General features: G+C 43.3%; 1 protein-coding gene across 3 annotated transcripts in view; it reads left to right on the top strand.

Annotated features, from left to right (window-relative positions):
- LOC117349119 (membrane-associated guanylate kinase, WW and PDZ domain-containing protein 3-like) overlaps positions 1-22,829 on the top strand; it is a 115,239-nt gene extending 92,410 nt beyond the window's left edge. For all 3 annotated transcript variants that reach the window (XM_033922162.1, XM_033922171.1, XM_033922152.1), the window contains 3 exons: positions 3,801-3,962; positions 17,391-17,529; positions 21,025-22,829. In XM_033922162.1, coding sequence (XP_033778053.1) covers positions 3,801-3,962; positions 17,391-17,529; positions 21,025-21,545 — 822 coding nt within the window. In that variant the 3' untranslated portion in view covers positions 21,546-22,829. The remainder of the gene's footprint in view (positions 1-3,800; positions 3,963-17,390; positions 17,530-21,024) is intronic.
- The last annotated feature ends 3,928 nt before the right edge of the window (positions 22,830-26,757 follow it).

The following is a 26,757-nucleotide window of genomic DNA, read 5'->3' as shown; positions in this document are numbered from 1 at the left end:
ATCATGGCTTCTAAAAAAAGCAGGAAGGTGATTTCTGTTTAAATGAAACGGGAAATAATTAGAAGGAGTGAATGTGGGGTAAAACAGTGTGACCTCGTCAAAGAGTTTGGCCTCAGCAAGACCACCATTTTCACCATTTTGACAAATTTATCTTTTTTTATGTCATCTTAGCATATTTTATGCTGCAGAACGAATTATTTTTTTTAACATGTATTGTTATGGGAAAACGCGTTTCACATAACGAACTTTTCGCATAACAAACTTGCTCCTGGAACGAATTAAGTTTGTTGTGTGAGGCACCACTGTATTAGGATAGGAAAGCTTGCACAAACAAATACGTTTTTAACTTTCTAAATTGCAATAAAGCTCTACAAAACCGTAAGTTTCCAGACATAACATTCCACATTGCTGGTCCAGCAGTTAAAGAAACACAAGTTCGTAGTCCGTACATATCGGACATTATTCCTTTTCTTTGTGTCTGACTCGTCAGGTAATCTGATTTTACTTTTTTCTCATTTGCATTATTCTTCCACCAGATTATGTGGTACTTTATTGCTACATTTTCCTCAGATTAGAGGCGTACGGTATAAACGACTGCTCAACTCCTCTTTTGCTTACGCTGCTATTATAATTTGGAATAATCTACCTGTTCACATTAGGACTAATATTGATTCCTTAAAGTTTCATACAAATTTGAAACCTGTTTTATATGATTTAGGGCTCCTTTTACGAAGGCGCGTTAGCGGGTTTAATGCACGCGCCTTTTCGTCACGCGCTAACCCCCGCGCTAGCCAAAAAACTACCGCCTGCTTAAAAGGAGACGGTAGCGGCTAGCGCGCGCTATTACGTGCGTTAAACCGCTAACGCGCCTTCGTAAAAGGAGCCCTTAGTGTAATATCCATGGTATGATATTTTAATTATTGATTGTTTTTGTATTCTCCCATAGATTATGTGGCTTCTTTGAATGTAAATTGCTTTGAACCTTTTTTTTAGTATAGTACAATTAATAAACTGTGTATTAGATTGGGGATCAATATTCAGCCGCCGATGCGCAGCATTTTGCTGACTGCAGTTGGCGTTAAACCCAGAAATTCAAAGCTGGATCATATCCGGGAACTGGCATTGAATTTAGAGGTTTGGGGAGCCGGCTAATACATAGCTGGTTAAGTCCAAAATTCAGAACTTAACCAGCTATGGGTTACGCATAAAGCTAGGGCTGACTTTTATGGGTTACATGGCCAGTGAAGTTCTGAATATCAGCACTTTTAAATTGCCAAGTGCTTACTAGAGGTCTGCACGGGAATGGGGATAGCGGGAATCCCGCAGGTCCCGCAGGGGTCCTGCAGGAATCCCCCCTAACCCATGGGACTCCCATGGGGACCTCCCTCTGGCCCACGGGACTCTCACGGGGATGGAAGGCTTTGGAAGCAGGGTTCGTCCATATAATATAATGGACACGTCAGCCTTAGTAAAAGAGGGGGTTTATAAGTTAATTACCTGAACAAGGAAAACAGCAGGGCAAACACAAAAGAAACTGTGGAATTGATGATCCTGTCAGAAGTAATTGCTGCTTTTTATGGGGACGGGCGAGGATGGAGATAACTCCTTGCGGGGATGGGTGGGGACGGAGAGGATCCTTGCGGGGATGGGTGGGGATGGAGAGGATCCTGGCGGGGACGGGCGGGAATAGGTGGGGTTTCTATCCCCGCGCAACTCTCTAGTGCTTACTCCTTCCCTGGAACATCCCTAAAATAGCTGGTTTTGATTTAGGCATTAACCGAACATTTTCAGCAATACTAGTTGGTTAAATGCTGGTTAATCCCGAATAGTTTGATTTAACCGGCCAGAAGCCTTTTCTGGCTAGTTAAATCATAATGAATATCAACTCAGTAATTTACTGGTATATTATATCACACAGGCTTCTGTATTTCTTTGCAAACTGCATGCCAGAATAAAGATGCTTAAATGTGCCTTTATCCCTGTACCCTCTCCAATATTGGTCGGGGGCACTTAGACATATCTTATACAGAAGAGATGGAGTTGTTCTGCAGCACAATGAAATCTTGTACTGACTGTCCAAGTGTCTAGACATATTTGGCATCTTGTAAGGAGAAGTTTTATAACTCCAGCCATTGCTTTTCCATTAACTCACTACCCCACTCTTCTGCCTATCTGATTTCATATTCCAGTTTTCCTGTGACGCCCTGGTTCGCAAGAGCATTTTAGAATCTAGTCAGAACTCATTTCTTGTCCTACACTATGTAAAAGATATTTCCTCTTCCATTGAGGGGAACAAGAAACAAACTCTTATGCTCTTGAAAAAAATGGTCTTGGAGGTTAAAATGCGCAGTGTCAGCATCTATTAGACAAACATGGTTATTTCTGTTGCATAGGATTTTTTGGACCCCAGTTCGATTACAAAAAATTGATAACTCAAAATCTAATAGATGCTGGCATTGTCATATTAATATTGGGGCATTAGATCATCTGTTATATTTTTGTCCAATGATACTTAGTTTCTGGAGGTCTATATGGGGACAAATTAATCTTATATTAGAGTCATCTATTACTTTGTCGTATGAAGTCATAATTTGCGGCACAATGTTACAGGTAAAGCCTGTGTTGGATAAATATAAAAGCCGTCTTTTTTTGATTTTGACAGCAATAGCCATTCAAATGATCACAAGAAATTGGAAATGTCATGATAGACTTAATTACACGTTCTGGTGGGCGAGTGTGTGCGATACATATAAATATGAAAGAATGAACGCGGAATGCTTAGGTTTGAGTAATACATTTAATAAAATATGGAGCCCATTGACTGCATTTGTTAACAAATAATAAGGATTTTGTAATTGTTGCTTTTCTTTCCTAGATTTCCTTACACATCCAGGGAGGGAGGGGAGGGAGGGATATTTTGAAGGTTTAAATATATGAGTATATTTTTATAATAAAAATAGGATTTAAGGTATTAATAGTTGAATGATAGGGGGAAATGGTTGTTTCATTATATTTTGTGTATTAAGGTGCATTTTATGCAAGCTTTTCGTGTTATAATTTCTGTAATGCACTACCATTATTTAAAATTCAATAAAGTTTATAAACATAGAAAAAAATGTTCAGTGTGCAGCCATTGAAAAGCCTGGGATTGTGATCCTAGGAACTCCTTTCAATTTCTAGCTTTGTCCTATATGCCCTTCAGCCCTTACTGATTAAAATAAACAACTCTCATTAGACTATATACTTCCCAACCACTGAAATATTGTACTACCTTCACAACTCAGTGGGAAATGGACATTTTGCATAATCTGAGAGCAGTAAAGACCCCTTTCTCCCAACCTGTGCCCTGCATATTCTGCCCCATAAATTGAGCATTGGGCTAACCAAGAGAGGCACTCTTAACTAAGCTCTGCCAAAAGCTGTTCCAAGTCTAGGAAGAAAGGTCAGGAGAAGGAGCTACTCTGTCATCCTTCTCCATCCCCTTCTATTTTTGCTGTCCCCATTCCATCCTTGTACAACACAAAATTGTTGTAATGCTATATAATATTGCTTAAAATCAGGCACTATCAATCCCCCATTCTCCCATGGCCTGGTCAGGGTGGATATAGCTATTTTGAATCTTTTCTCAACCTAATAAACAGATTTTTAATTTCAGGCTTGCAGGAAGAGGAGACATGGCCATCAGACGTGGCACAAAATTACTTTCTATGGCTGTTGAATGGTTCCAGTGTAATTAGCAGCCAGAGTGGCTGCAATAGATAACAGAAAAGAAATGACGCTAAGAAAATTCATGTTCACAGGTGATGCGGACCCAGCAGGAGTCCAGGCAGTACTCTGTGGAGCTGCAGAGGGGAGCAACTGGTTTTGGCTTCAGCCTGAGAGGAGGCAGTGAATACAAGATGAAAATTTATATCTTGGGGTTGATGGAAGGGGGCCCAGCTGAGAGGAACCAGAAGATGCAGGTGATTTGACTGTATGTGCTGGTGCAACTGTGAAACATGGGAGGACCCAAAGGAGATCAATTGTGTGCTTGTTTATTCAGCTGTGTGCATAGCCATTTGCTGTCATGTTTGGAAAGGAGTTGGGCTAAGAAGAGCAGGAGGATACAGATGACAGCAGCTGTGTGTAGATCTCTCAGTATATTTCTGTCCAGCAGAGGGGAGCAGGAGATATTGGTGATCTATCTATCTATATACACGTCTCCCTCCGTATTCGCTGTGATAGGGGATTAACAGAACCGCAAATACAGAAAAACCGTAAATAACTTTTTCATATGTTATTCGCTGTTTTCTATTAAAAACCATCGTGAATATAGTGAAACCGCAAATAACATGGTGGGAGACCTGGTCTGTTCCTGAGGGAGAGGCAAAATATGGTGAAGAAAGTGCTGGGAATCAGCAATTTTCTCTGTAAACGCTTGGAATCAGCGATTTCTCAATGCAAGCTGATGTAATTTGGGGGAGGAGCCAGCAAGCTAAAAACCGTGAATAATCAAAACTGTGAATGCTGAAACTGCGAATACAGAGGGAGTTTCTGTGTAAAGAAAGGGTCCCAGCAAAGAGAAACAAATATATGCAGACAAGGGCATGAGAACCTTGTAAAAAGCAGAGATGACAAGTTACCCAGTTCCAGGTTGTAGACTTTTTAGCCAGTCCTGGTTTCAAACTTATATCCCAGAGCAATGTGGGATTTGTAGTGTCTGATCCTACCCAGGTATTGTAACTACTGATGCCAATCGGTTACCGATCTCTCCCCCCACCTCCACACATACATAGTTTTTCAGAGAAACCAAGTTACCCAGTACCAGGCTGGAGATTTTGGGAGTAACCTAGATTTCTTACTACCACCTCTTAGTGCATTATTGGACTTGCAGCACTAAGAACATAAGAATTGCTGCTGCTGGGTCAGACCGGTGGTCCATCGTGCCCAGCAGTCCTTTCAAGTGGCGGCCCTCTGGTCAAAGACCAGCACCCTAAATGAGACTAGCCCTACCAGCGTACGTTCCAGTTCAGCGGGAACTTGTTTAACTTTGTCTTGAATCCCTGGAGGGTGTTTTCCCCTATGACAGACTCCAGAAGAGTGTTCCAGTTTTCTACCACTCTCTGGGTGAAGAAGAACTTCCTTACGTTCATACAGAATCTATCCCCTTTCAATTTTATAATAATAATAATAATAACTTTATTCTTATATCCTGCCTGTAATCTTGCGACTTCTAGGCGGTTTACAATTAACTAAACTGTAAATACAATCAAGAGAAGTTTTACATACAGCGAATTAGAGAGTATAGCGGTTTACAATAAAAGAAACTGTAAATACAATCAAGAGAAGTTTTTCATACAGCGAATTACAGAGTATAGCAGTGTATATCTCGTACAACTACTTAAAGAGTATAGCATTGTACATCTGATAAAATTAGTAGTGCCTTCTCATTTTCCCTACCTTGGAGAGAGTGAACAACCTGTCCTTATCCACTAAGTCTATTCCCTTCAGTATCTTGAATGTTTCAATCATGTCCCCTCTCAATCTCCTCTGTTCGAGGGAGAAAAGGCTCAGTTTCTCTAATCTTTCACTGGACCCTTTCGAGTAGTAAGAACATAAGCAGTGCCTCTGCTGGGTCAGACCAGAGGTCCATCACTCCCAGCAGTCCACTCACGCGGCAGCTCATCAGGTCCAGGACCTGTATAGTAATCCTCTATCTATACCCTTCTATCCCCTTTTCCTTCAGGAAATTATCTAATCCCTTTTTGAACCCCAAAACCGTACTCTGTCCTATCACACCCTCTGGAAGTGCATTCCAGGTGTCCACCACCCTTTGGATGAAGAAGAACTTCCTAGCATTGGTTCTGAATCTGTCCCCTCTTAATTTTTCAGAATGCCCTCTCGTTCTTGTAGTTTTTGAACGTTTGAAGAATCTGTCCCTCTCCACTTTCTCCATGCCCTTCATGATCTTGTCTCTATCATGTCCCCTCTAAGTCTCCGCTTCTCCAGGGAAAAGAGCCCCAGTTTCTCTAATCTTTCAGCATATGAAAGGTTTTCCGTACTTTTTATCAATCGTGTCGCTCTTTTCTGAACCCTCTTGAGTATCGCCATATCCTTCTTAAGGTACGGCGACCAATATTGGACGCAGTACTCCAGATGCAGGCACACCATCGCCCGATACAACGGCAGGATAACTTCTTTTGTTCTGGTTGTAATATCTTTCTTGATAATACCTAGCATTCTATTCACCTTCTTAGAAGCCGCTGCACACTGTACCGACAGCTCATTGTGTTGTCCACTATTACCCCAAGTCCTTTTCTTGGGTACTTTCACCCATTACCATCACCCATTACCATTACCAGCTGTACTTCAGGTTTCTGTTTCCTACATGCAAGACTTTACATTTCTCTACATTAAACTTCATCTGCCATCTCGTCGCCCAATCTTCTAGTTTGTTCAGGTCCCTTTGTAAATCTTCACAGTCCTCTTTAGTCCCAACTCCACTAAATAGTTTGGTGTCGTCTGTGAATTTTATTACTTCGCACTTCGTCCCTGTTTCTAGATCATTTATAAATACATTGAACAGCAGCGGTCCGAGTACCGACCCTTGCGGAACACCACTTATGACCCTCCTCCGGTCCGAGTAGTGGCCCTTCACTCCCACCCATTGCTTTCTACCCGCCAAACAATTTTTGATCCATCTATGTACGTCTCCTTCCACCCCATGGTTCTTCAGTTTCCGTAGTAGGCGTTCATGGGGTACCGTGTCCTTCTTCATGTACGGCGACCAGTGCTGGACGCAGTACTCCAGGTGAGGGCGCACCATGGTCCGGTACAGCGGTATGATAACCTGCTTCAATCTGTTCGTGATCCCCTTCTTTATCATTCCTAACATTCTGTTCGCCCTGATTTTAATGGGTAGGATCAGACACATGCAAAATATCTGTGCCTTTGAAAAAAACCAGGCAGTCTTGTCGGTAACAGTTACAATACCTGGCACATAATATAGCCCTATCATATAGGTATCAACTGCTTTTGGGTAGAATTTGTTTTCCTCATTATTGTATGAAGATGTGAGTGGTTTTGACCTCTTCTAGTTATCTCTTGACCAACTGCTTGCATGGAGATGTAATGTTAATAATATTAATATAAGAGCAGGACCACTTTAATTTTTGCTACCACACATCTCTCAACTGTACATTCCTAGCACAAGAAACACCAGACACACAAAATATGACATTATACAACCGTGAACTGTTGCCAGCTATGTGAAAGAAGCAGAGATCATCAAGATAATAATGCTAAAACACACAGGCCAAAATTCTCTCCTGTTCTCTGATAAACAAACTGATAAAAAAAACTGTCGTTTTTTTCCAATAGCTAAAACCCCTGGTGTTTTTTTTTTTTTTTTTGCATAACCAAGCAATGTTAATGCATCAATTGCTTGGCTAATTTGCATGACCAGATCAGAAAATGGGCCATTGAGGGGAAAAACATGCGGTGAGCCTTTTTGTGAACTGGGTCGGTAAAAGCGATCGCCGCTAAAGTTGTGAAAACAGGTTTAGCAACGATCACTGACTTTAGTCACATCTAGCCCAAAAAGAGCAGGCAGAGCAAGTAGGCCACCTGGATCTCAGGGAGATGTAGAAACAGTTACAAATCAATTATTGTCTCCCAAGTAAGAGCAAAGTATACATCTGGAAACACAATACCTATTTTATGGCCTTCCTGGTGCCATCATGAGGGATATTCTCTAGCTCCCAGTGAACAAATGGGGATTTTCTATACCATGGGAAAGGAATTTAGAGATTATAAGAAAATTTATTACTTAATCTAAAGGTTAGCATAGCTAATAAATATGCATATTCTTCATGTTACAAGACTCCTATAAATGTCGAGCTTAGGTCACAGTATTGCGGGGGAGGGGGAGCTTTGCATAGACAAAGTTTAATTTTATGACAGTCAGTGCAAATTCCTCCCTCTCCCCTATCTCTATGTTTTTCTCCCTTTGTCTGTGTGCCAGGAACAGTGTGTGTGTAGTGGAGAAGGCTTCATCTAAGGCAAGGCAGATATTGGGTTGTATCAATAGAAGTTTCGTCAGCCGAAAGCCTGAAATCATAATGCCGTTGTACAGGGCCATGGTGAGACCTCATCTGGAGTACTGTGTGCAATTCTGGAGGCCACATTACAGTAAAGATGTGCGCAGAATTGAATCGGTTCAACGGACGGCCACCAGGATGATCTCGGGGCTCAAGGGTCTCTCGTACGAAGAGAGACTGAACAAATTGCAGCTCTACACTCTTGAGGAACGTAGGAAGAGGGGAGACATGATCGAAACATTTAAGTACCTCACGGGACGTGTCGAAGTGGAAGATGATATTTTCTTTCTCAAGGGACCCTCGACCACAAGAGGGCACCCGCTCAAACTCAGGGGCGGAAAATTTCATGGCGACACCAGAAAGTATTTCTTCACAGAGAGAGTGGTTGATCATTGGAACAAGCTTCCAGTGCAGGTGATTGAGGCAGACAGCGTGCCATACTTTAAGAATAAATGGGATACCCATGTGGGATCCCTACGAGGGTCAAGATAAGGAAATTGGGTCATTAGGGCATAGACAGGGGGTGGGTAAGCAGAGTGGGCAGACTTGATGGGCTGTAGCCCTTTTCTGCCGTCATCTTCTATGTTTCTATGTTTCATGTTATAATACTGTTTTTTTGTAGTGCTTTCTCTCCTGAGAGGTGGACTATAAGATTTCTGTTATTATCTGCTTAAAGTTTGGCCTAGATTCACTATGCATACCGATCATGTCCCGACCAGTTTGCGACCCTGACCCAATTCACTAACCTTCCTCCCGATCCGATCCGCGCATGCAAATGAGGGGAAATGGCATGCAAAAGTAGGAAGGCAGTGATTCACTAAACAAATTCAGGAACACCGACTGGGCTGGCCGATCAAAAAAGAAGCGACTGCTGAGGACCAATCACTTATGTCCTTTCCGACTGTCCTGCTCTCTGCCGCCCTGAAATAAAACCAATACCACCCCCACTCTCCAATCCCATCTTGGTTTGAGTCAACTTCCACTTTTGGATTTATTTTTCTGTTTGTTGCATGAATTATTTGTAGGATTTTTTTTCCCCATGGTTAGCGAAATGAAATAGCTGTGAAGCTCCACATTCTTATTTCACCTAGTAAACCAATGCGCTTAAAATAAAGACGGTGAACACAAATTTAAATTTTTATATTCAGTGCTGCATCCTAAACCAGCTTGCTTTGGGCACTGAAGTTACTAGACTTCCAGAGACAAGAGTCAATGGCAGAAGAACTTCCATAGGTCAGAAGAGGCTCAGCCGCCCAAGACCCTGAAGGAGTGGCCTCGGGCACCGAAACCTCCCCGCGGCAGAGGCGTGCAAGGCAGCGGCCCCCTCTTTACTAATCAGCCCAGGAGTATTCCAGTAGACAACAGCTGAAAAAAATGGTTTTCCATTCTGTGCAACATTTTTTTACTAAGCTAAAAGGTGGCTACTGCAGCCTCAGAACAGCGTCTCCGTCCCAATGCCAATCTCTCTCCAGCGCGGCCTCAACTCCTTCAAGAAGGAAATAAATGCCTCCTCTCTGACGCCCTGCCTCTCTGCTCCCTGAATCCCTGCGAGCCCGTGTTCTTAACCCATGATTTTAACCTCTGGGTTAAAAGTGGGGCTGCAGTACGGCATGTTCTATTCTGAAGAAAGAAACCTGAAGAAAGCAGAAATATTATTTTCAGAGACAAGTGTTTTCATGTTTGTCATCCTCCAATATTCCCACTCATTTTTTTTCTGGGTAAATCCACCCCCTCCCCCCTTCTTTCCTTCCTTGCTTGTGCGGAGCGCAAGATGGTCTGCGCATGCATCTGGATCGCTCTGCAGTGATCCATGTGGTTGTTGTGGGGCGTGCCTCCGATCCTCTTAATTTGCATGAGAATGCATCGTGAATCAGTCACCCAGCCAGACTCGGCCACGGATCGCCCAACAAGGTGAGCGTTAGTGAATCTAGCCTTAAGCCTTGTATATATAAGCTTGTATTGTCTTCCTCTAAATATCCTTAGTGCTTAGGGTGAACATTTAGGCTATAAAATTTTTATACTTGTAATTTCTTTAGTGTGTAATATATTCTGCTATTTATAAGATCATAAGAACTGCCATACTGGGATAAACTGAAGGTCCATCAAGCCCGGTACCCTTGTTTCCAACAGTGGCTAACCCAGGTCCCAAGTACCTAGCTAGATCCCAAGTAGTAAAACAGATTTTATGCTGCTTATCCAGAAATAAGCAGTGGATTTCCCCAAGCCATCTCAATAATGGCCTATGGACTTCTCTTTTAGGAAAGTATCCAAACCTTTTTTAAACCCTGCTAAGCTAACTGATTTCACCACATTCTCCAGCAATGAATTCCGGAGTATAATTACACATTGTGTGAAGAAATATTTTCTCTGGTGTGTTTCAAATCTTCTGCTTAGTAGCTTCATCGCATGCCCCCTAGTCCTAGAACAAGCGATTCACTTCTACCCTTTCCATTCCACTCATTATTTTATAAACCTCTTAACATATTACCCCTGAGCCGTCTCTTCTCCAGGCTGAAGAGCCCTAGCCGCTTTAGCCTTTCCTCATAGGGAAGTCGTCCCATCTCTTTTATCATTTTTGTCGCCTTCTCTGTACCTTTTCTAATTCCGCTGTATCTTTTTAAAGATATGGTGACCAGAACTGCACACAGTATTCGAGGTGTGGCCGAACTCTAGAGTGATACAAGGGCATTATAACATTTTCAGCTTTGTTTTTCATTCCTTTCTTGATAATTCCTAACATTCTATTTGCTTTCATAGCCGACACTGTACATTGAGCTGAAGGTTTCAATGTATTCTCAACAATGACACCTAGCGCCTTTTCTTGGACAGTGACTCAACACAGAACCCAGCATCACATAGCTATAGTTTGGGTTTCTCTTTCCCACATGCATAATTTTGCACTTGCTCACATTAAATGTCATCTGCTATTTTGACGCTCAGTCTTCTAGTCTCATAAGGTCCTCTTGCAATTTTTCATACTCCTTCTGCGACTTAACAACTTTGAACAACTTTGTGTCATCAGCAAATTTAATTATCTCACTAGTTATTCCTATCTCTAGATCATTGATAAATATGTTAAAAGGCAGTGGTCCCAGCACAGACCCCTGGGGAACCTCATTATTTGCAAAATAAAAACAACTACACAGCTAGAATTATAAATCACATAAACAAGAGCTGTGAACATAGATGAAAACAGGCAATTTCAACTACAATGTGTTACAGGAAGAAAAGCCTCAGAACCTTGTCAGGGAGAAACCCTCCTCTAACTAGAGAGGGTAAATAACTTCATAGACATAAAACCTCCAGAACAGTGTTTCATATGGCAAACGTTTTGTTCAAATATAGGCATTGTTCAAAATACTGTTTAAGATATTTTTTATATGGAAAAAATATGAAAACTTATCTTCAGCATACAATACGGCACAGACTCCCAACCCCACTGACGATGGCCAAGCGTTTTGTCTCATTGCTGCTTCAGGGAAATAAGGAGGAATGAGCCTGTGAAGAAAAAAATCTCAGTTAATCATAACATTTTTTATATTGAAAAAATTCAAAATGTGGTCTGTGAAATGTTATCTTTGTTCACTAACTTATGTTTGGCACTCAGTGTGCTCACGCTAAAGATGGCTGCCCACGTCTGCTACTTATTATAAGGCCAACCCACCAATGATGTCATATTTGTTGTAGCCATTCAAAATGCAGTAAATGAAGTATGTAACTCTTATTGGACGGCTTGATGCTCAGTAACAAATCAGAAGAAGAGAGCAGGTAAAAGGGAGAAATCACTAGATCATAATTCTAAATTTCATTCAAAAAATTCCATTCAAAAATGACATGGTAAGTAACTTGATAAGTAACATAGTTATTAATTTGTCAGCTTACAAACTTATTTCTTTGGAACTACAAGCTTTACAGAAAGGATTATCATATGTACCTATGAAACATTTACAACCTTTTCAAGCAGGGGTAGACACAGAGAGGTTCTTTAGATCTTTGCATGTTAAAGGAGCCCTAAGTTTGGTAAAGTTAATTTTCAAAGTGTTTAGCAAATAAAGTAGATTTTAAGGATTTGCAAAAAGGTTGAAGTGAGCCGGAACTCCTTAAAAGAAGTGGAAGGTCATTCCACAGTTGAGATAGCTTAAAAATCAGAGTGACTGAAAAACTTAACTCCCTTAATCCCTTTTTTGGAAGGAAGAGATAATTTGAACTGTTGATCACCTCTTGCAAAAGAAAATCTATAAACATTCCAGGATAGAGGAAGGAGAGGAGTAAAATACCATGTAAAATTTTAAATGAATCTGAAATGATGAAGCAATTGAATGTAACCACAGACTATGAAACATTATCACACGACCCTACAGAGGAACTGTAATTATGGATTGCAGTCCTTACACAAGAAGATAATGTTTTTTAACATTTCAAGAACACTCATTTTTGAATATAAAATTTCCAAAAATGCCAGTAATCTATCTGTTGTCAAAAATTCATAAAATTGTAGTCAATCCACCTGGAAGACTGATCGTTTCCAGTAGAGGCTCATTATTGAAGCCCTTATCAGTCTTTGTAGATTGTTTTTTAAGACCAAAAGTTACCACTGGATTTACATATGTGAGGGATTCCACACACTTTTTACACAAGTTAATATCAATTGATAATGTAGCAGACATCACATATCTAGTGACTTTAGATGTGAAGTCACTATATACAGTAATTCCTCAGCAAGAAGTATTGGATATATTAAAAACAATTTTGGATGAGGTTGCCCCTGGAAGAAGAATGCCTACATCATTCATTATTGAGTTAGCTGCTTTAGCTATGAGAAATATTTTTTTTTAATTTGGGGATTTATTTTTCCAACAAATATAACCCTTTTTCATAATTTATTAAGCTCTGGGTGAGATATATAGATGATGTTTTTTGTCTATGGACAGATACTGACACAAGACTGGATACATTTTTTTCACTGGTTATATGTGTGCCATCTGAGGATTCAGTTTACTTTGACTATGGACCCCCTGAAAAATCTCTTTCTTGGGTGTTAAAAATAACCAAATGAGAAGACTCTTTCCATACTACAGTTTTCCAGAAAAGTACAGACGGAAACACTTTCTTAGAATTCAGCAGCTGTCATCCTTATTTATGCACTGAAGAAAAGTTTATCTTTCTCTCAATTTCTACGTTATAGGAAGATTTGTTCTGACATTCAAGAATTTAAACATCGGGCACATTCTTTGAAGTCTCGCCTGATTGAAAGGGGATATCCAGAAATGGTTGTCAAGGCTGCACGAAAGCGAGCTAGGTTCATAGACAGAGACCTTAGACATAGACAGCCACTTCCAATACAGAGTGGACCCCTACCTGTGGTTTAAAATATAGGGCACACAGGAACAGGGGAAACAAATCCACAAAACTCAAAAGAGCAAAATCAAAGTGGAATTGTCCAATTAGAATGGTGCACAAAAAAGTGTCTTTCAACTCATCTGATAAATCCAATATCTTTATTCATCCAAAGTAACTCAATGACTCGACATGTACATGTTTCGGCCTCCCGGCCTGCATCAGGAGTCTTAGGAGTCTTTGGGTGTACACTGAGATGTGAGATCTTATATCTGCCAATCAAAACGTTGCTTCGAGTCTTTGTAGCGCTGCAAAACCAGCTTAGCCGCGGCGTTTTGAAGCACTACAAAGACTCGAAGCAACGTTTTGATTGGCAGATATAAGATCTCATATCTCAGTGTACACCCAAAGACTCCTAAGACTCCTGATGCAGGCCGGGAGGCCGAAACATGTAAATGTCGAGTCATTGAGTTACTTTGGATGAATAAAGATATTGGATTTATCAGATGAGTTGAAAGACACTTTTTTGTGCACCATTCTAATTGGACAATTCCACTTTGGTTTTGCTCTTAAAATATAGGGCTCCTTTTACGAAGGTGAACTAGCATTTTTAGCACAAGCACTGGATTAGCGCATGCTAGCCAAAAAACTACCGCCTGCTCAAGAGGCGGTAGTGGCTAGCGCGCGGGGCATTTTAGCGCGTGCTATTCTGCGTGTTAAGGCCCTAACGCACCTTCGTAAAAGGAGCCCATAGTGCAGGGGTTAATAAGGTGGTTGCCATTTTAAGACTTTTATTGCTGATGGATACAATGTGATGTACTCATATTTTGACTTATTTATTTAGTTAGTTTTTTTATCTAGATTTTTGTAGACATGTATGTGGATTATAAATGTTTTAAATAAATAAGGAAACACTGGCATAGTGCCCAGTTGCATAATTCACTAACCGCAAAACCTTTCAGGATAAGTTACAGTCACCTTCCAAATTTAAGAGTTTTTGTGTCCTTCTGATTTTAACAGCCAAATACAGTCAAAGGTTGACTGCGGCAGTCATATTAAATGTGAGAAATGCAAGACCTGCATATACACAATTGAAACGAAGCAGTTTTTTGTTCATCCACTGACAGGATATAAATTCTAGTTACATCATAACACTGATTGTGGATTGGACTTTGTGGTTTACGAGATAAATTTGTCCATGTCTTAAGTTATACGTAGGACAAACATCTCGTCGATTGAGAACACAGATAGGAGAACGCCGCGGTAGCATTGCACATGCCAAAATTGAGGAGCTGATTCTGGCCCATTGGGTGAAAGAAAAGCATTTGTTTGAGCACCTTAGATGCACTGTAATTAATTGAGTTGCATCCTCCCATCATGGAGGTGACAGAAAGACATTTCTACTTCAGCAAGAGCAAGAATGAATTTACAAGTTAAGATAAGAAGAACCGTTTGGACCCAATGCAAAGATTGAATGGTGTTATTTTTTTTTTTTATATGAAGGAGTCTCTTTCTAAACGTTGCATTTTTAAATGGGAATTTTAAAATGAAATTTATAATTATAATCTAGTGATTTCTCCCTTTTTCCCACCCTCTTCTTCCGATTTGTCACTGAGCATCAAGCCTTCCAATAAGAGTTACATATTCCATTTACTGTGTTTTGAATGGCTACAACAAATATGACATCATTGGTGGGTTGGCCTTATAATAAGTAGCAGACACTGGGAAGCCATCTTTAGTGTGGACACAACTGAGCGCATTGAGTGCCGAACATAAGTTAGTGAACATGGGTAGCTTTTCACAGCAGTATTTTGAATTTTTTCAATATAAAAAATGTTTTGATTAACTGAGATTTTTTCTTCACAGGCTCCATTCCTCCCTATTTCCTTGAAGCAACCATGAGGCAAAATGCTTGGCCATCGTCAGTGGGATTGGGAGCCTTTGCCATATTGTATGCTGAAGATAAGTTTTCACATTTTTTCTATATAAAAAAATATCTTAAAGTTTTTTGTATGCTGCCTATATTTGAGCAAGACTTTTGCTATATGAAACGCTGTTCAGGAGGTTTTTATGCCTATGAAGTTACCGTATTTACACTCTAGATAGAGGGTTTCTCCCTGACAGGGTTCTGAGGCTTTTCTTCCTGGGTACCTAAAGGTTTTTTATGTGGATTGCTATGTTGATTTTTTAAATAAAGTCCATATCAGGAACATCATCTCTCCAGTGTTTTTTTTTTTTATTATTTTTCTTCCTGTAACACATTGTAGTTGAAATTGCCTGTTTTCATTTATGTTCACAGCTCTTGTTTATGTGAACCTCACTATTTACCCTTCTCCATTGAGAATATTGACCATTTAAACCTCCTCCCTGTTTTTTGTGTTTCAATCAATTCTCAATCAATAAAATCACCTCCTATATTATGATGTTCTAATTTCCTCAGAAGTTTTTCATGAGGTACTTTGTCAAATGCCTTTTGAAAATCAAAATACACAATATCAACCAGTTCACCTTTATCCACATGTTCATTCATCCCTTCAAAGAAATGCAGTAGATTGGTGAGGCAAGATTCCCCTTGACTAAAACCATATTGGCTTTCTCTCATTAATCCATGCTTATGTATATGTTCTGTCATTTTGTTCTTTATAAAAGTCTCTACCATTCTGCTTGGTACCAACGTCAGACTCACTGGTCTATAATTTCCCGGATCACCTCTGGAACCCTTTTTAAAAATCAGCATCACGTTAACCCATTTAAAATGGGGCTGGCATTTAAGGAGGGGCCTAAGGGATCTGGCCAATCGGAATCTTAGGCCACTATCAGTGCATCCCAGAATGCACTGGGAGATGGGCCTAAGATTCCAGTTGGCCTAGGGCCTTAAGCGCCTGGGCCAATCAAGGAAGGGGCAGACCTGCCATTCCAGTAGGCAGCAGCTGTCCATCCGTCCATCTAAAACAGGTTAGAGTGGGGTCTGGGTGGGGGTGGGGGCCTTGGGGGGGGGTCCGGGTGGGCAACCTTTGGGAGGGTGAGGATGTCAGCAAGAGGGACTGGGCATCCCTCCTGCCATCATCATTCAGGGGATTTGCGGCAGGTGTCGGCAGGAGAGACTGGGCATCTCTCCTGCCATGATCATTGCGGCTGGGGTGGGGTGGGTGGGAAACGGGTTGCCTGGGCTGCTGAACTGATCGCAGCAGCCGCAATCAGCTCAGTGGCCCGATCCGGAACTTATACCTTTTTTGACTTGGGCAAAAATGTGTTTCGGACCAGATGAAATACAAATACATAAATGCATTTAAAAAAAAATGTACACCTAAAAAAATGTGTTAAATAATTAAATTATAAAATTACCACCTGTAATGACAGCATATAATTAAAGATGTGAAAGAAAAGAAAATATACATTAAATTCAAAGCCCTTCGGCTGAAACACATTCGTATCGAGTCTCAATATATAATAAAGAAATTGAGCACCTTCGCTGTTTCCTTGCTTTCCTATCTTGTGAAGGTGGTATCTGCTTTTTCTTTGTGGTAATTTATATCACTCCCTGTTACAGAGGTGTATTACAGAGGTGAGATCTTGTTATTGCAAAAAGACAAACAGGAGAAACTGCCTTCACAACAGTGAGGGGCACGAGAGCAACAACGAAGGAGATCAGATGCTTTTGATATTTATGTATTTATGCCCAGTTGCGTGTTATTTGCATGTCATGGATTCATTTATGTGTGTAAGTTTTTATGTGGAGGTTTCTTGACACAACTGTGCAATTTTAATGCTCGTCTCATTTCTTAGACTCCTGAGGCAGGCCTTCTTGGGCCGAAACACAATTGTGTTGAGTCTGTTTTATAATAAAAAGGATTGTTGCTCTTGTGCCAGATCTTGTTATTGTAGAGATGGAACTTGTTCTCCCCTTCATGTCCCAGGTGTGAGGTGCTATAACTGCAGCTCACCGATGTGCCATGATCCCACTCTCTGTTACAGGTGAGTGATCAGCTGATAGAGATAAACGGCCGAAGCACTAGGGGAATGACACATTCGGAAGCCGTAGAGCTTATCCGCCGCAGTGGCAACACAGTGCACTTGCAGCTGAAACGAGGCAATGGTATCGTCCCTGACTATGGTGAGTGAATGAGGGCTTAGCCCACCCTGGCTGCAGAAGTGAACTTTGCTCACTAAGGCTAATGGTTAGCGCAGTGGCCTGAGAACCTGGGGAACTGGGTTTGATTCCCACTTCAGCTCCTCGTGACTCCGAGTAAGGGCTAGATTCGCTAAGCAAACCGATTGGTTTGCGACCCGATTTCCCTCCGACCCGATTTACTAACCTCTCCTCCGATCCGATTCCGATCCGTGCATGTAAATGAGGGAAAACGGTATGCAAAGTAGGCAGGGACGCAATTTACAAAACTTTTCAGGGAACAGAGACTGGGCTGACCGATCCAAAAAAAAAAAAAAAAAAAAAAAACGACTGCTGAGGACCAGTTGCTCAGGTCCTTTCCGACTGCCCTGCTTCTCTGCTCTCAGCCCTGAATCTCCTGCGTGCCCCGAATCTATTTCTCTTTCCTCCCTGACCCAAATCTCCTGCATGCCCCTACAAGCTGGGGTTTTAACCCACAGGCTTAAAGCGGGTTAAAACCATGGGCTCACAAAAAAAGTTTAAAACAATTCTCTGCCGGGCTTAGAGGGCCAGTGCATGCGTCAGGATCGATTTCTAGTGGGTGGGGGGCATGTCAATGATTGTTCCCATTTGCATGCAGGCCTTTTGTGAATTCGTCAGCCTGCATGCAATTGGGCATGGATCAGACACGGAATTGGGGGTTAGTGATTCTAGCCCTAAGTCACTTAACCCTCCCTTGCCCCAGGTACAAAGTAAGTACCTGTATATAATGTGTAAACTGCTTTGATTGTAACCACAGAAAGGCAGTATATCCAATCCTAACCACTTTCCCTTTCCTTAACTCACAGCTGTTTCCTCTGTGCAGTGGTTTTATCTGGCTTTTTCCCTTTTTCTCCTCTGGTTCTCCCTTTGCCTTTCTGTTTGTCTCTACTATCTCTGTCTCTATCTCTCTTTTTCTTTGCTGTTTTGCTCCCTCTCTCTCTTCATTTTTCGTCTTTGTCTTGTTGACCCCTGCCTTGTACTCCCCGCTCCCTTGCACAGGATCGGAGATCTTCAGCCTGTGTCTCTGTGTTATTAACTCGAGAAGGGGGGAGCCCTGCTTCTATCTCATCGGGCGTCCAGACTATAAATGGTTTGTACTGCAGGGAATTGTAGGCAGGTCGAAGGAGAAGCCTGGGTTGAGCATCTTATCCTTTAGGGGAGAGAGACGGGGCAGCGTGAATTATTTCCAGAGAATGATACAGATGGGAAGAGGCTGCTGTCCTTAGGATGTGGTTCAGGAAGATCGGAAACAGATATATTATCTCTGCATGTCAACAATGGGGATATATTCTGCCCTGTATCAGTCAGAGATAATATTATTTCCAGGGATGGTATTGTGGGGTCAGCAATGGGAATATTATTTCTGGTAGGCAGATGTTCAAAACCAAACGTGGGCACTAAAGTAGGGATACCATATTTGTCAAATGAAAAAAGAGGACACATGACTCTGCCCCACCGCACCCTCACTTTGCCCCTAGCTCCGCCCCCCGAAGCTAGTTTGGCAGAGTCAGCTTAGACAGAATCCAGTGTCTCTCCCCTTCTTACCTCCTTGACACTGGAATTCAGCTTTCTTTGGGCTGTCAGCAGCTCAGCGAGATGAGCCTGCTGCCATCGGCCTTTCCCAGAAGCCGCCTTTCTGCAGCAACTTCCTGTTACCGCATAGGTGGGACCTGCAGAGAGGTGACTTCCGAGGCAGGCTGATGGCAGCAGGCTCACCTCACTGAGCTGTCGGTGGTCCAAAGAAAATTGAATTCCAGCGCTGAGGAGGTAAGAGGGGGAGAACCACCGGATTTTGTCTAAGTTCCAAACAGACTCCTACAATTAAAAAAAACCTGCTGGAAAGTCCTCTAAAAAGAGGACATATCTGGGTTTTCCTGGACGAACGGCAACCCTTCGCTAAAGGCGATTTAACACAGGTGCTAGTCTGGCACTAGTGAGCACAGAACACTCAGAGGGCTCCAGCATGGGAGACAACACGCACACCAAAGATTAGCACAAATAACATGCAAATATAGTCAAACAGATGTTAATGAGGTCATTTCCTAATGCTTAGAAAACAAGGCCGGCTACCCCTGAAAAAATAATGCCAGCTTGGAGCTGGCATTAGGATGTTTGAAAGGAGAATTTCCTATGATTCTTTCAAATCTGTTTTTTATTTTATGTGGAAACAGAAGGAAGCCTGTGCAAGCTCCAAAGCGCTGGTAGTGAAAGACGAATGTGGAGAGTGTTGCACAATGGTTAAAGCTACAGCCTCAACACCCTGAAGTTGTGGGTTCAAACCCAAGCCGCTCCCTGTGACCCTGGGCAAGTCACTTAGGGCTCCTTTTACGAAGGCGCGTTAGAGGTTTAACACGTGTAACAGCGCACGCTAAACCACCGGCGGTAGTTTTTCGGCAAGTGCGGGGGGTTAGCGCGTGATGAAAAGTCGCGCGCGTTAAACCCGCTAACGAGCCTTCGTGAAAGGAGCCCTTAGTCCCCCCTTTGCCTCAGGTACATAACATAGATAGTGAGCCCGCTGGGACTGACAGGGAAAATGCTTGAGTACCTGAATAAATTCATGTAAACCGTTCTGAGCTCACCTGGGAGAACGGTATAGAAAATTGATAAATAAAAAAATAAAAGTGTGCGAGTTGGACCATTGGCATCCATTTTCTGCACTTAAATATAAGCTTTTTTTTTTTTTTTTTTTTTAATGTTTTCACTTGAAAGTCTTATATACTATGGGCTCTTTTTACTAAGGTGCGCTAGCGTTTTTAGCGTGCGCTGAAGATTAGCGTGCGCAAACCCTGCGCTAAACGAAAAATACTAACGCAAGCTCTATGGAGGCATTAGCGTCTAGCACGCAAGGCATTGTAGTGCGCGCTAAGCGTGCGTCAAAACCGCTAGCGCACCTTAGTAAAAGGAGCCCTAAATCTTAGAAGAGCAGTGTCGTTATGGGCATCACTTCTTGGTTTGCCTGGGCATGCTCGCAAGTGCTGTTCCCACCGCAAAACTCTTTTCTGCACAGGCGCCAGATACATTCCTCCCCTTAACTTCCCAATGCTAAATGATAACAGCGTGCAAATAATTTGCATGCTATTAGTTTTGAGCATTGTGGAGTTTTTTTTCTGTGCTGTTCCTGCACTATTTCCCGGCGCCTACGTTTGATTTTGAACATTGGCCCATGAGTGACACAGGGCTAGATGGAGTGGAATAGTGAGGTCAGGAATGGGAATATTATCTCTGAGTGACACAGGGCTGGATGTATTATCCTCACGGTGTGATACAGTAGAGTCATAAGTGGGCATATTGAATCTGAGAATGGTACAGGACTGCATATAGTAGAGGCAAGGATGGGGATGTTATCTTTTGAGTGATAGTTCTGGTGGGAAGGGTCTGGATGTATTCTTTATGAATGTTGTTGGGTTGAGGGGGCCCAGGAATTGCCTTTACCTGGAATTTTTTCTCATTTCTCTATAGATGGTGAATTCAGCCACACTTCGAGCACAGAGGTCCTACAAGAGGGGTGTAAGCAGGAGTCAGATTCTAAGGTGGAGCTGAGCAACAAAGCTCGGGGCTGGAAGACTGGTTCTCCAGAGAAAGAGGGACAGTCACCCCCCTTGGTGGCAGATGACATACGGGAACAGGGACTAGGAGGACTAGGTCAGAAGCATGAGAGCAGCCCTCAGGGGATAGGAAGAAGTCCTCGCAGAAGCCAAAAAGAGGGGGATAGAGGCAGAGAGCAGAGGAAACATCATAGGAAATCCATTTCTTCAGTTCGGGCTGAGGACACATTGCAGGGAGTTCTCACAACCGAGATGGAGTGTCATCCTCCTATTAAGCAGATACCTTCAGATGCCTTCACAAATGGGAAGAGGTGCAGCATCCCAGCAGTGTACCTGGAGCCTTGGCTCCGGCCGGCTCTGCTTCCAGGGCCATGGCTGGTGCCCAGCAAAGAACGCCTGCATGAGACCCTATGTAGCAGCCAAGTAGCTGGCTAGTTGTCAGCAGATGGAGAACAGTTATGAGATCCAGGGGTCTGCTGCCAATTCACACTGTCCCCATCACCTCTTATTACTCCCACCCTCGTACTGTGGTATCAAAGAGTTTAAATTAATCATCAAATGCCAAAGCCGGCAGTAAAGTGTAACACACAGGAAACGGAATTAGTCCCAAGTGTCTTCACTTAGCTTCTTTTCTGCATGGGGTTGACGTGGAGGGGGATTAAAATGCTAGGGCTGGTGGGGTAGGGAGTGTCCTTCCAAACCTGAAGTTCAAGAGAAGTTTTAGCAGAGCCAGCGCAGCTTGTGAAAGGTTATGAGCAGATGTGGGATCGGAAAGTGAAAGGAGCTGAATTGTGACGCAAACATGAAGAGCGTTAGAAGAGCCTCAGCCATCAAGGCGGAAAGATGAAGGGAGCAGACAGACAGAGGCATGTGCACACATACAATAAACATAAGTATGCATGAGGGACACAGGAATGCAAGTATTGTTCCGAGCAGGGTAGCAGCCATGCCCGTGTCCCAGTCTGTGGAAGCAGATTCCCACACACGCAGTCTCACACAGACAGACAGATGTACATCATATGACTGCCATCATAACAGAGATGCCTCCAGCCACCAGAGATAAGAGAAGCTCGTCACCCTACAGACTCTGAGCCCACTGTGCTCCCTGTGATAAGCCTCAGAGTAGGGGGGGGAGGGAGAGAAAGGGCTGGCAACCGTTGTCCTAACCACTGTTGCTTGCAGTTTTTACAGCACTCACATCTTCCCTGACAGAGTTAGCAGCAGCTGTTTCTCTTCCCGTATCAGTAGCCTATTATACAGCTGTACACTGAGCACCTGCTCTGCCACACAGACACATGCTTGGTATACTTCACTTCCTGCCCTCTTGTACTGACTGGTGTCTGGAAACCTCACCTCCTGCCCTGTCACATTAACCACTGCTCAGGACAGCTCACCTTTGTGCGTGCCTTCTTTTGCAATGAACCTGTCAGTCAGTGATTCCTCTAAAGCAAGGGTGTCCAGCCTCAGCCCTCGTGTAGTCGAGTTTTCTGGATTTTCACAATGAGTGTGCATGAAATATGTTTGCATAAAATGAACGCAGTGCCTGAAAATAGATCTCATGAATATTCATTGAAGAAATCCTGAAAAACTGACTAGATTGCAGCCCTTGAGGACTGAGATTGGACACACCCCTGCTCTAAAGTCATAATATCTATTTATATATATGTATTATTATTATTTTTTAAACAAATGTCATTAATAAAGGTCTTTGGAACTGGTTGCAGAAAGCTTTTCTCTTGAGCTATGGTGGGGAGAAAGGACAATTGCTCTGGAGTAGGAGTCCTTAATGCAGTCTTTCGGACATATCCAGCTAGCAGTGGTGTGCGGTCAAGTAATTCACCCACCCCAGTGGCGTACCTAGCATATGTGACACCCGGGGCCCATCATTTTTTGGCACCCCCCCCCATCTGTACGAAAAACATGATTTTTAGTAACAAGCCACATGTCACACATGAGTACCTAGGAAAAGGCAGCATCTTACATATACAGTGAGCAGTACAACATCAATACACCCATTGTAAAACTAAACAAGCCAGACTAGTACAGATCAATCCTACACCGTCAATCCTAACAGAAAACCATGTCTTTCGAACACACAGAACACAGAAAATACCTTCGCCTAGTATGGAATATGTCATCACAAACTAACCCCTCCCTCTTTTACAAAACTGTAGTATGGATTTTAGCCACGGTGGTAACAGCTCTGACGCTCATAGAATTCTGAGCATCAGAGCTGCTACCACCACGGCTGGCGCTAAAAAATGCTCCACAGTTTTGTAAAATAGAAATACATAGACAAAGGTTAAATTGAACCAACAAGAAGCTGGACCCTGCATACAATGCAACACCACAGAAACAGTGACACATGTCTCCTAAAGCAACAAATAAATAGAAAATGTTTGTTCTACCTTTGTCTTCTCTGGTTTCTGCTTTCCTCATCTTCTTGTTACTCTCTTCCTTCCATCCACTGTCTGCCGTCTCTCTTCCCCTATATGGCATCTTCTCTCCTTCTATGCCCCTTACAGAAACTGTATGCATCCCCATTACATCTCTCCTTTCACCCCCATTGGTCTGGCATCTCTCTCCTCTCCTTCCCTTTCCCACACCTCTCTTCTGCAATCCCTTTCTTCCCTCATTTTCCTTTTCAATTTATTTTCTGCATCCATCTAGATTACGTTCTTACTACCCTCTCATCAATTTCCTTTTTTACTGTCTACCTACAGCTCGCCACCTCTTTCCCTCACCCCCTCCAGTATTTCCCTAACTCAATCCTTTTCCCCCATCATGCGCCCTCCTTTTATTTATCCCCTCCTTCCATCCTCTGCCCTCTTCTCTCTCTCCCTTCTCTCCACTTCCATCATCTGCCCCTTCTCTCTCTTTCCCCCCACTTCCATCATCTGCCCTCTTCTCTCTCCCCCTTCTCTCCACTTCTATCATCTGCCCCTTCTCTCTCTTTCCCCCCACTTCCATCACCTGCCCTCTTCTCTCTCCCCCTTCTCTCCACTTCCATCATCTACCCCTTCTCTCTCCCCCCCACTTCCATCATCTGCCCTCTTCTCTCTCCCCTTCTCTCTACTTCCATCATCTGCCCTCTTCTCTCTCCCCCTTCTCTCCACTTCCATCATCTGCCCCTTCTCTCTCTTTCCCCCTCCTTTCATCATCTGCCCTCTTCTCTCCCCCCACTTCCATCATCTGCCCCTTCTCTCCACTTCTATCATCTGCCCCTTCTCTCTCTTTTCCCCCACTTCCATCATCTGCCCTCTTCTCTCTCCCCCTTCTCTCCACTTCCATCATCTGCCCCTTCTCTCTCCCCCCCCACTTCCATCATCTGCCCTCTTCTCTCTCCCCCTTCTCTCCACTTCCATCATCTGCCCTCTTCTCTCTCCCCCTTCTCTCCACTTCCATCATCTGCCCCTTCTCTCTCTCTCCCCCTTCTTTCATCATCTGCCCCTTCTCTCTCTTTCCCCATCATCTGTCCACTTCTCTCAATCTCTCCATCCACCACAGGCCCATCTTTCTCCCTCACCTTTCCGATTTTGGCAACAAGATCGGCAAGCCCCCCCCCCCTCGCGATGGCACTGAGCGGCATCGGTGCCCCTCCCTCCGCGACGGCACTGAGCGGCATCGGCGCCCCCCCCCTGCCCCGCGACAGCACTCAAGTTCGGCCTCCTTCTCCCGGCATCAGCAGAACTTCAGATCGGCAACAGGTGCTCAGTCAAAAGCTTCCCCTGACTGAACTGCCTGAGCGGAAACAGGAAGCTGAGTCAGGGGAAGTTTTTGACTGAGCACCTGTTGCCGATCTGAAGTTCTGCTGATGCCGGGATAAGGAGGCCGAACATGAGTGCTGTTGCGGGGCAGGGGGTGCGCCGATGCCGCTGAGTGCCATCGCAGGGGAGGGGGGCATCGATGCTGCTGCGTGCCATCGCAGCCCAGGAATTTTCTGGACCTGTCCGGCTGTACACCCCCCTAAGGCTGCACCCGGGGTGGGGCGGACCTCCCCCCCCCTTGGTACGCTACTGCCCCACCCCCTAAGGGCCCTGAAGGCACTGCTCTGAATTTGATTGGTTGAGCAGGTAACAGACAGATGCTGCTCAGCCAATCAAATTAAGATCAGTACTGTCAGGGCCTTCAGGGGGGTCGGAGAATCCCCAACCCAAGACTCAAGGAATATCATTCAGTCCAGGGAGGATCTCGCATCCATGAAACCAACTGATGTTCAGACATAGTACAAAAGAGGTCTTTGACTTAGGCTGGCATCTTATGATCTTTTAGCATCCTGAAACTGATCTATTAGAAACAGAAGTGTGGATCTTACATACATGGGCTAAGTTTGGTAATCATTCCTGCGTTCTAATACTGTTTCCCTGGTATAGAAATGTGGGCATAGCTTAGTACTGAATTCTTAGCATGGGAGTTGTAAGTATCTTTGATACTGATGTTCTGACATGATAAGTGAGAGGACAGTCTGGTGTTGGTTGTATGAGGGTTCTTCAAAAAGTTTCTACGCTTTCATATTTTCACGGGAAATGGTTGGGGTGGGAGAAGTGGTAAAAAGGCGTGTTGTAGAATGCCATGTGACTAATTAGTCAGGCAAAACAGGGTGATTATATGGAAAAGTGATATAATTTGCTTTTGAGATATTTCATAAATAGTGTTTAAAAAAAAGTGCAGAATTTTTTGAAGATCCTTCATACTGTGTTTCCCCAAAAATAAGAATGTCATATTCATTTGGGGCCCAAAAAAGGCACTAGGGGGCTCATAATCGAAAGAGAAAAACATCCAAATACCGGCCTAAGTTGGCACTTGGATGAACATTTCCCAAATACGTCCAAGTGCCGATAATAAAAACGGGTTTTGGACATATTTCTAAACGACCTAGACCTTCATAGTGCCGCTGAACGACCAAAGCTAAACGGGGCGTTTTGGGAGGCGTGTCGAGGGCGGGAGTTGGGTGGGACGTGGTCCGGTTTAGACTTAGTCGTACAGCATGTATAACCGTATACAGCCCAGGATCGACGGAACTTGGACGTTGTGACTTAGACCATGTAAAACATGGTCTAAGTCACAAAAACCCACCTAAAGTCACCAGATAAGCACTGCAAAAACATAAAACAGACCCCCACACACTATCCCAGTGATCACCGATCCCCCCCACCCCCATAAAAATATTAATCACACCTTTAAAATTCAGCCTCCAGACCATCATCACCTGGCCCCCTGGCATATGAAAGCCTAGTCATCCAGCACAGAGGTGGCTTAAGTCATCTTGGGGGTGGGTTAGTGACTCATGCAGAGGAGGACCCATGCCCATAAGCCCCTGTAATCACTGCATTGACACTTAAACATGTGCACTCCCCTATACACCCCCAAAACCCTTTTGAACTGGCATATAAGTGGCTCCTGCGGCCATAAGTGTTATTGGGGTGGTAGATAAGTGGGTCTAGGGGATTCTGGAGGTGGTTTGGGGGGCTCACCATGACCTATAAAGGAACTGTAGTGAGGAGAAGATATGGCACCCTTTTTGTGAAGTTTACAGCAGTGCCCTGTAAGGTACTCCACTATTTAGGTGGCATGTCTGGGTGTTCAGTCCATCACTTTGCAGACCCCTCCCACGTCCAAACAGGGCTTGTTTTAGGCGTTTTTGACT

Source organism: Geotrypetes seraphini, chromosome 1 (assembly GCF_902459505.1).
Source record: "Geotrypetes seraphini chromosome 1, aGeoSer1.1, whole genome shotgun sequence".
Lineage (NCBI taxonomy): Eukaryota > Metazoa > Chordata > Amphibia > Gymnophiona > Dermophiidae > Geotrypetes > Geotrypetes seraphini.
This window is presented reverse-complemented; position numbering and strand designations above follow the sequence as displayed.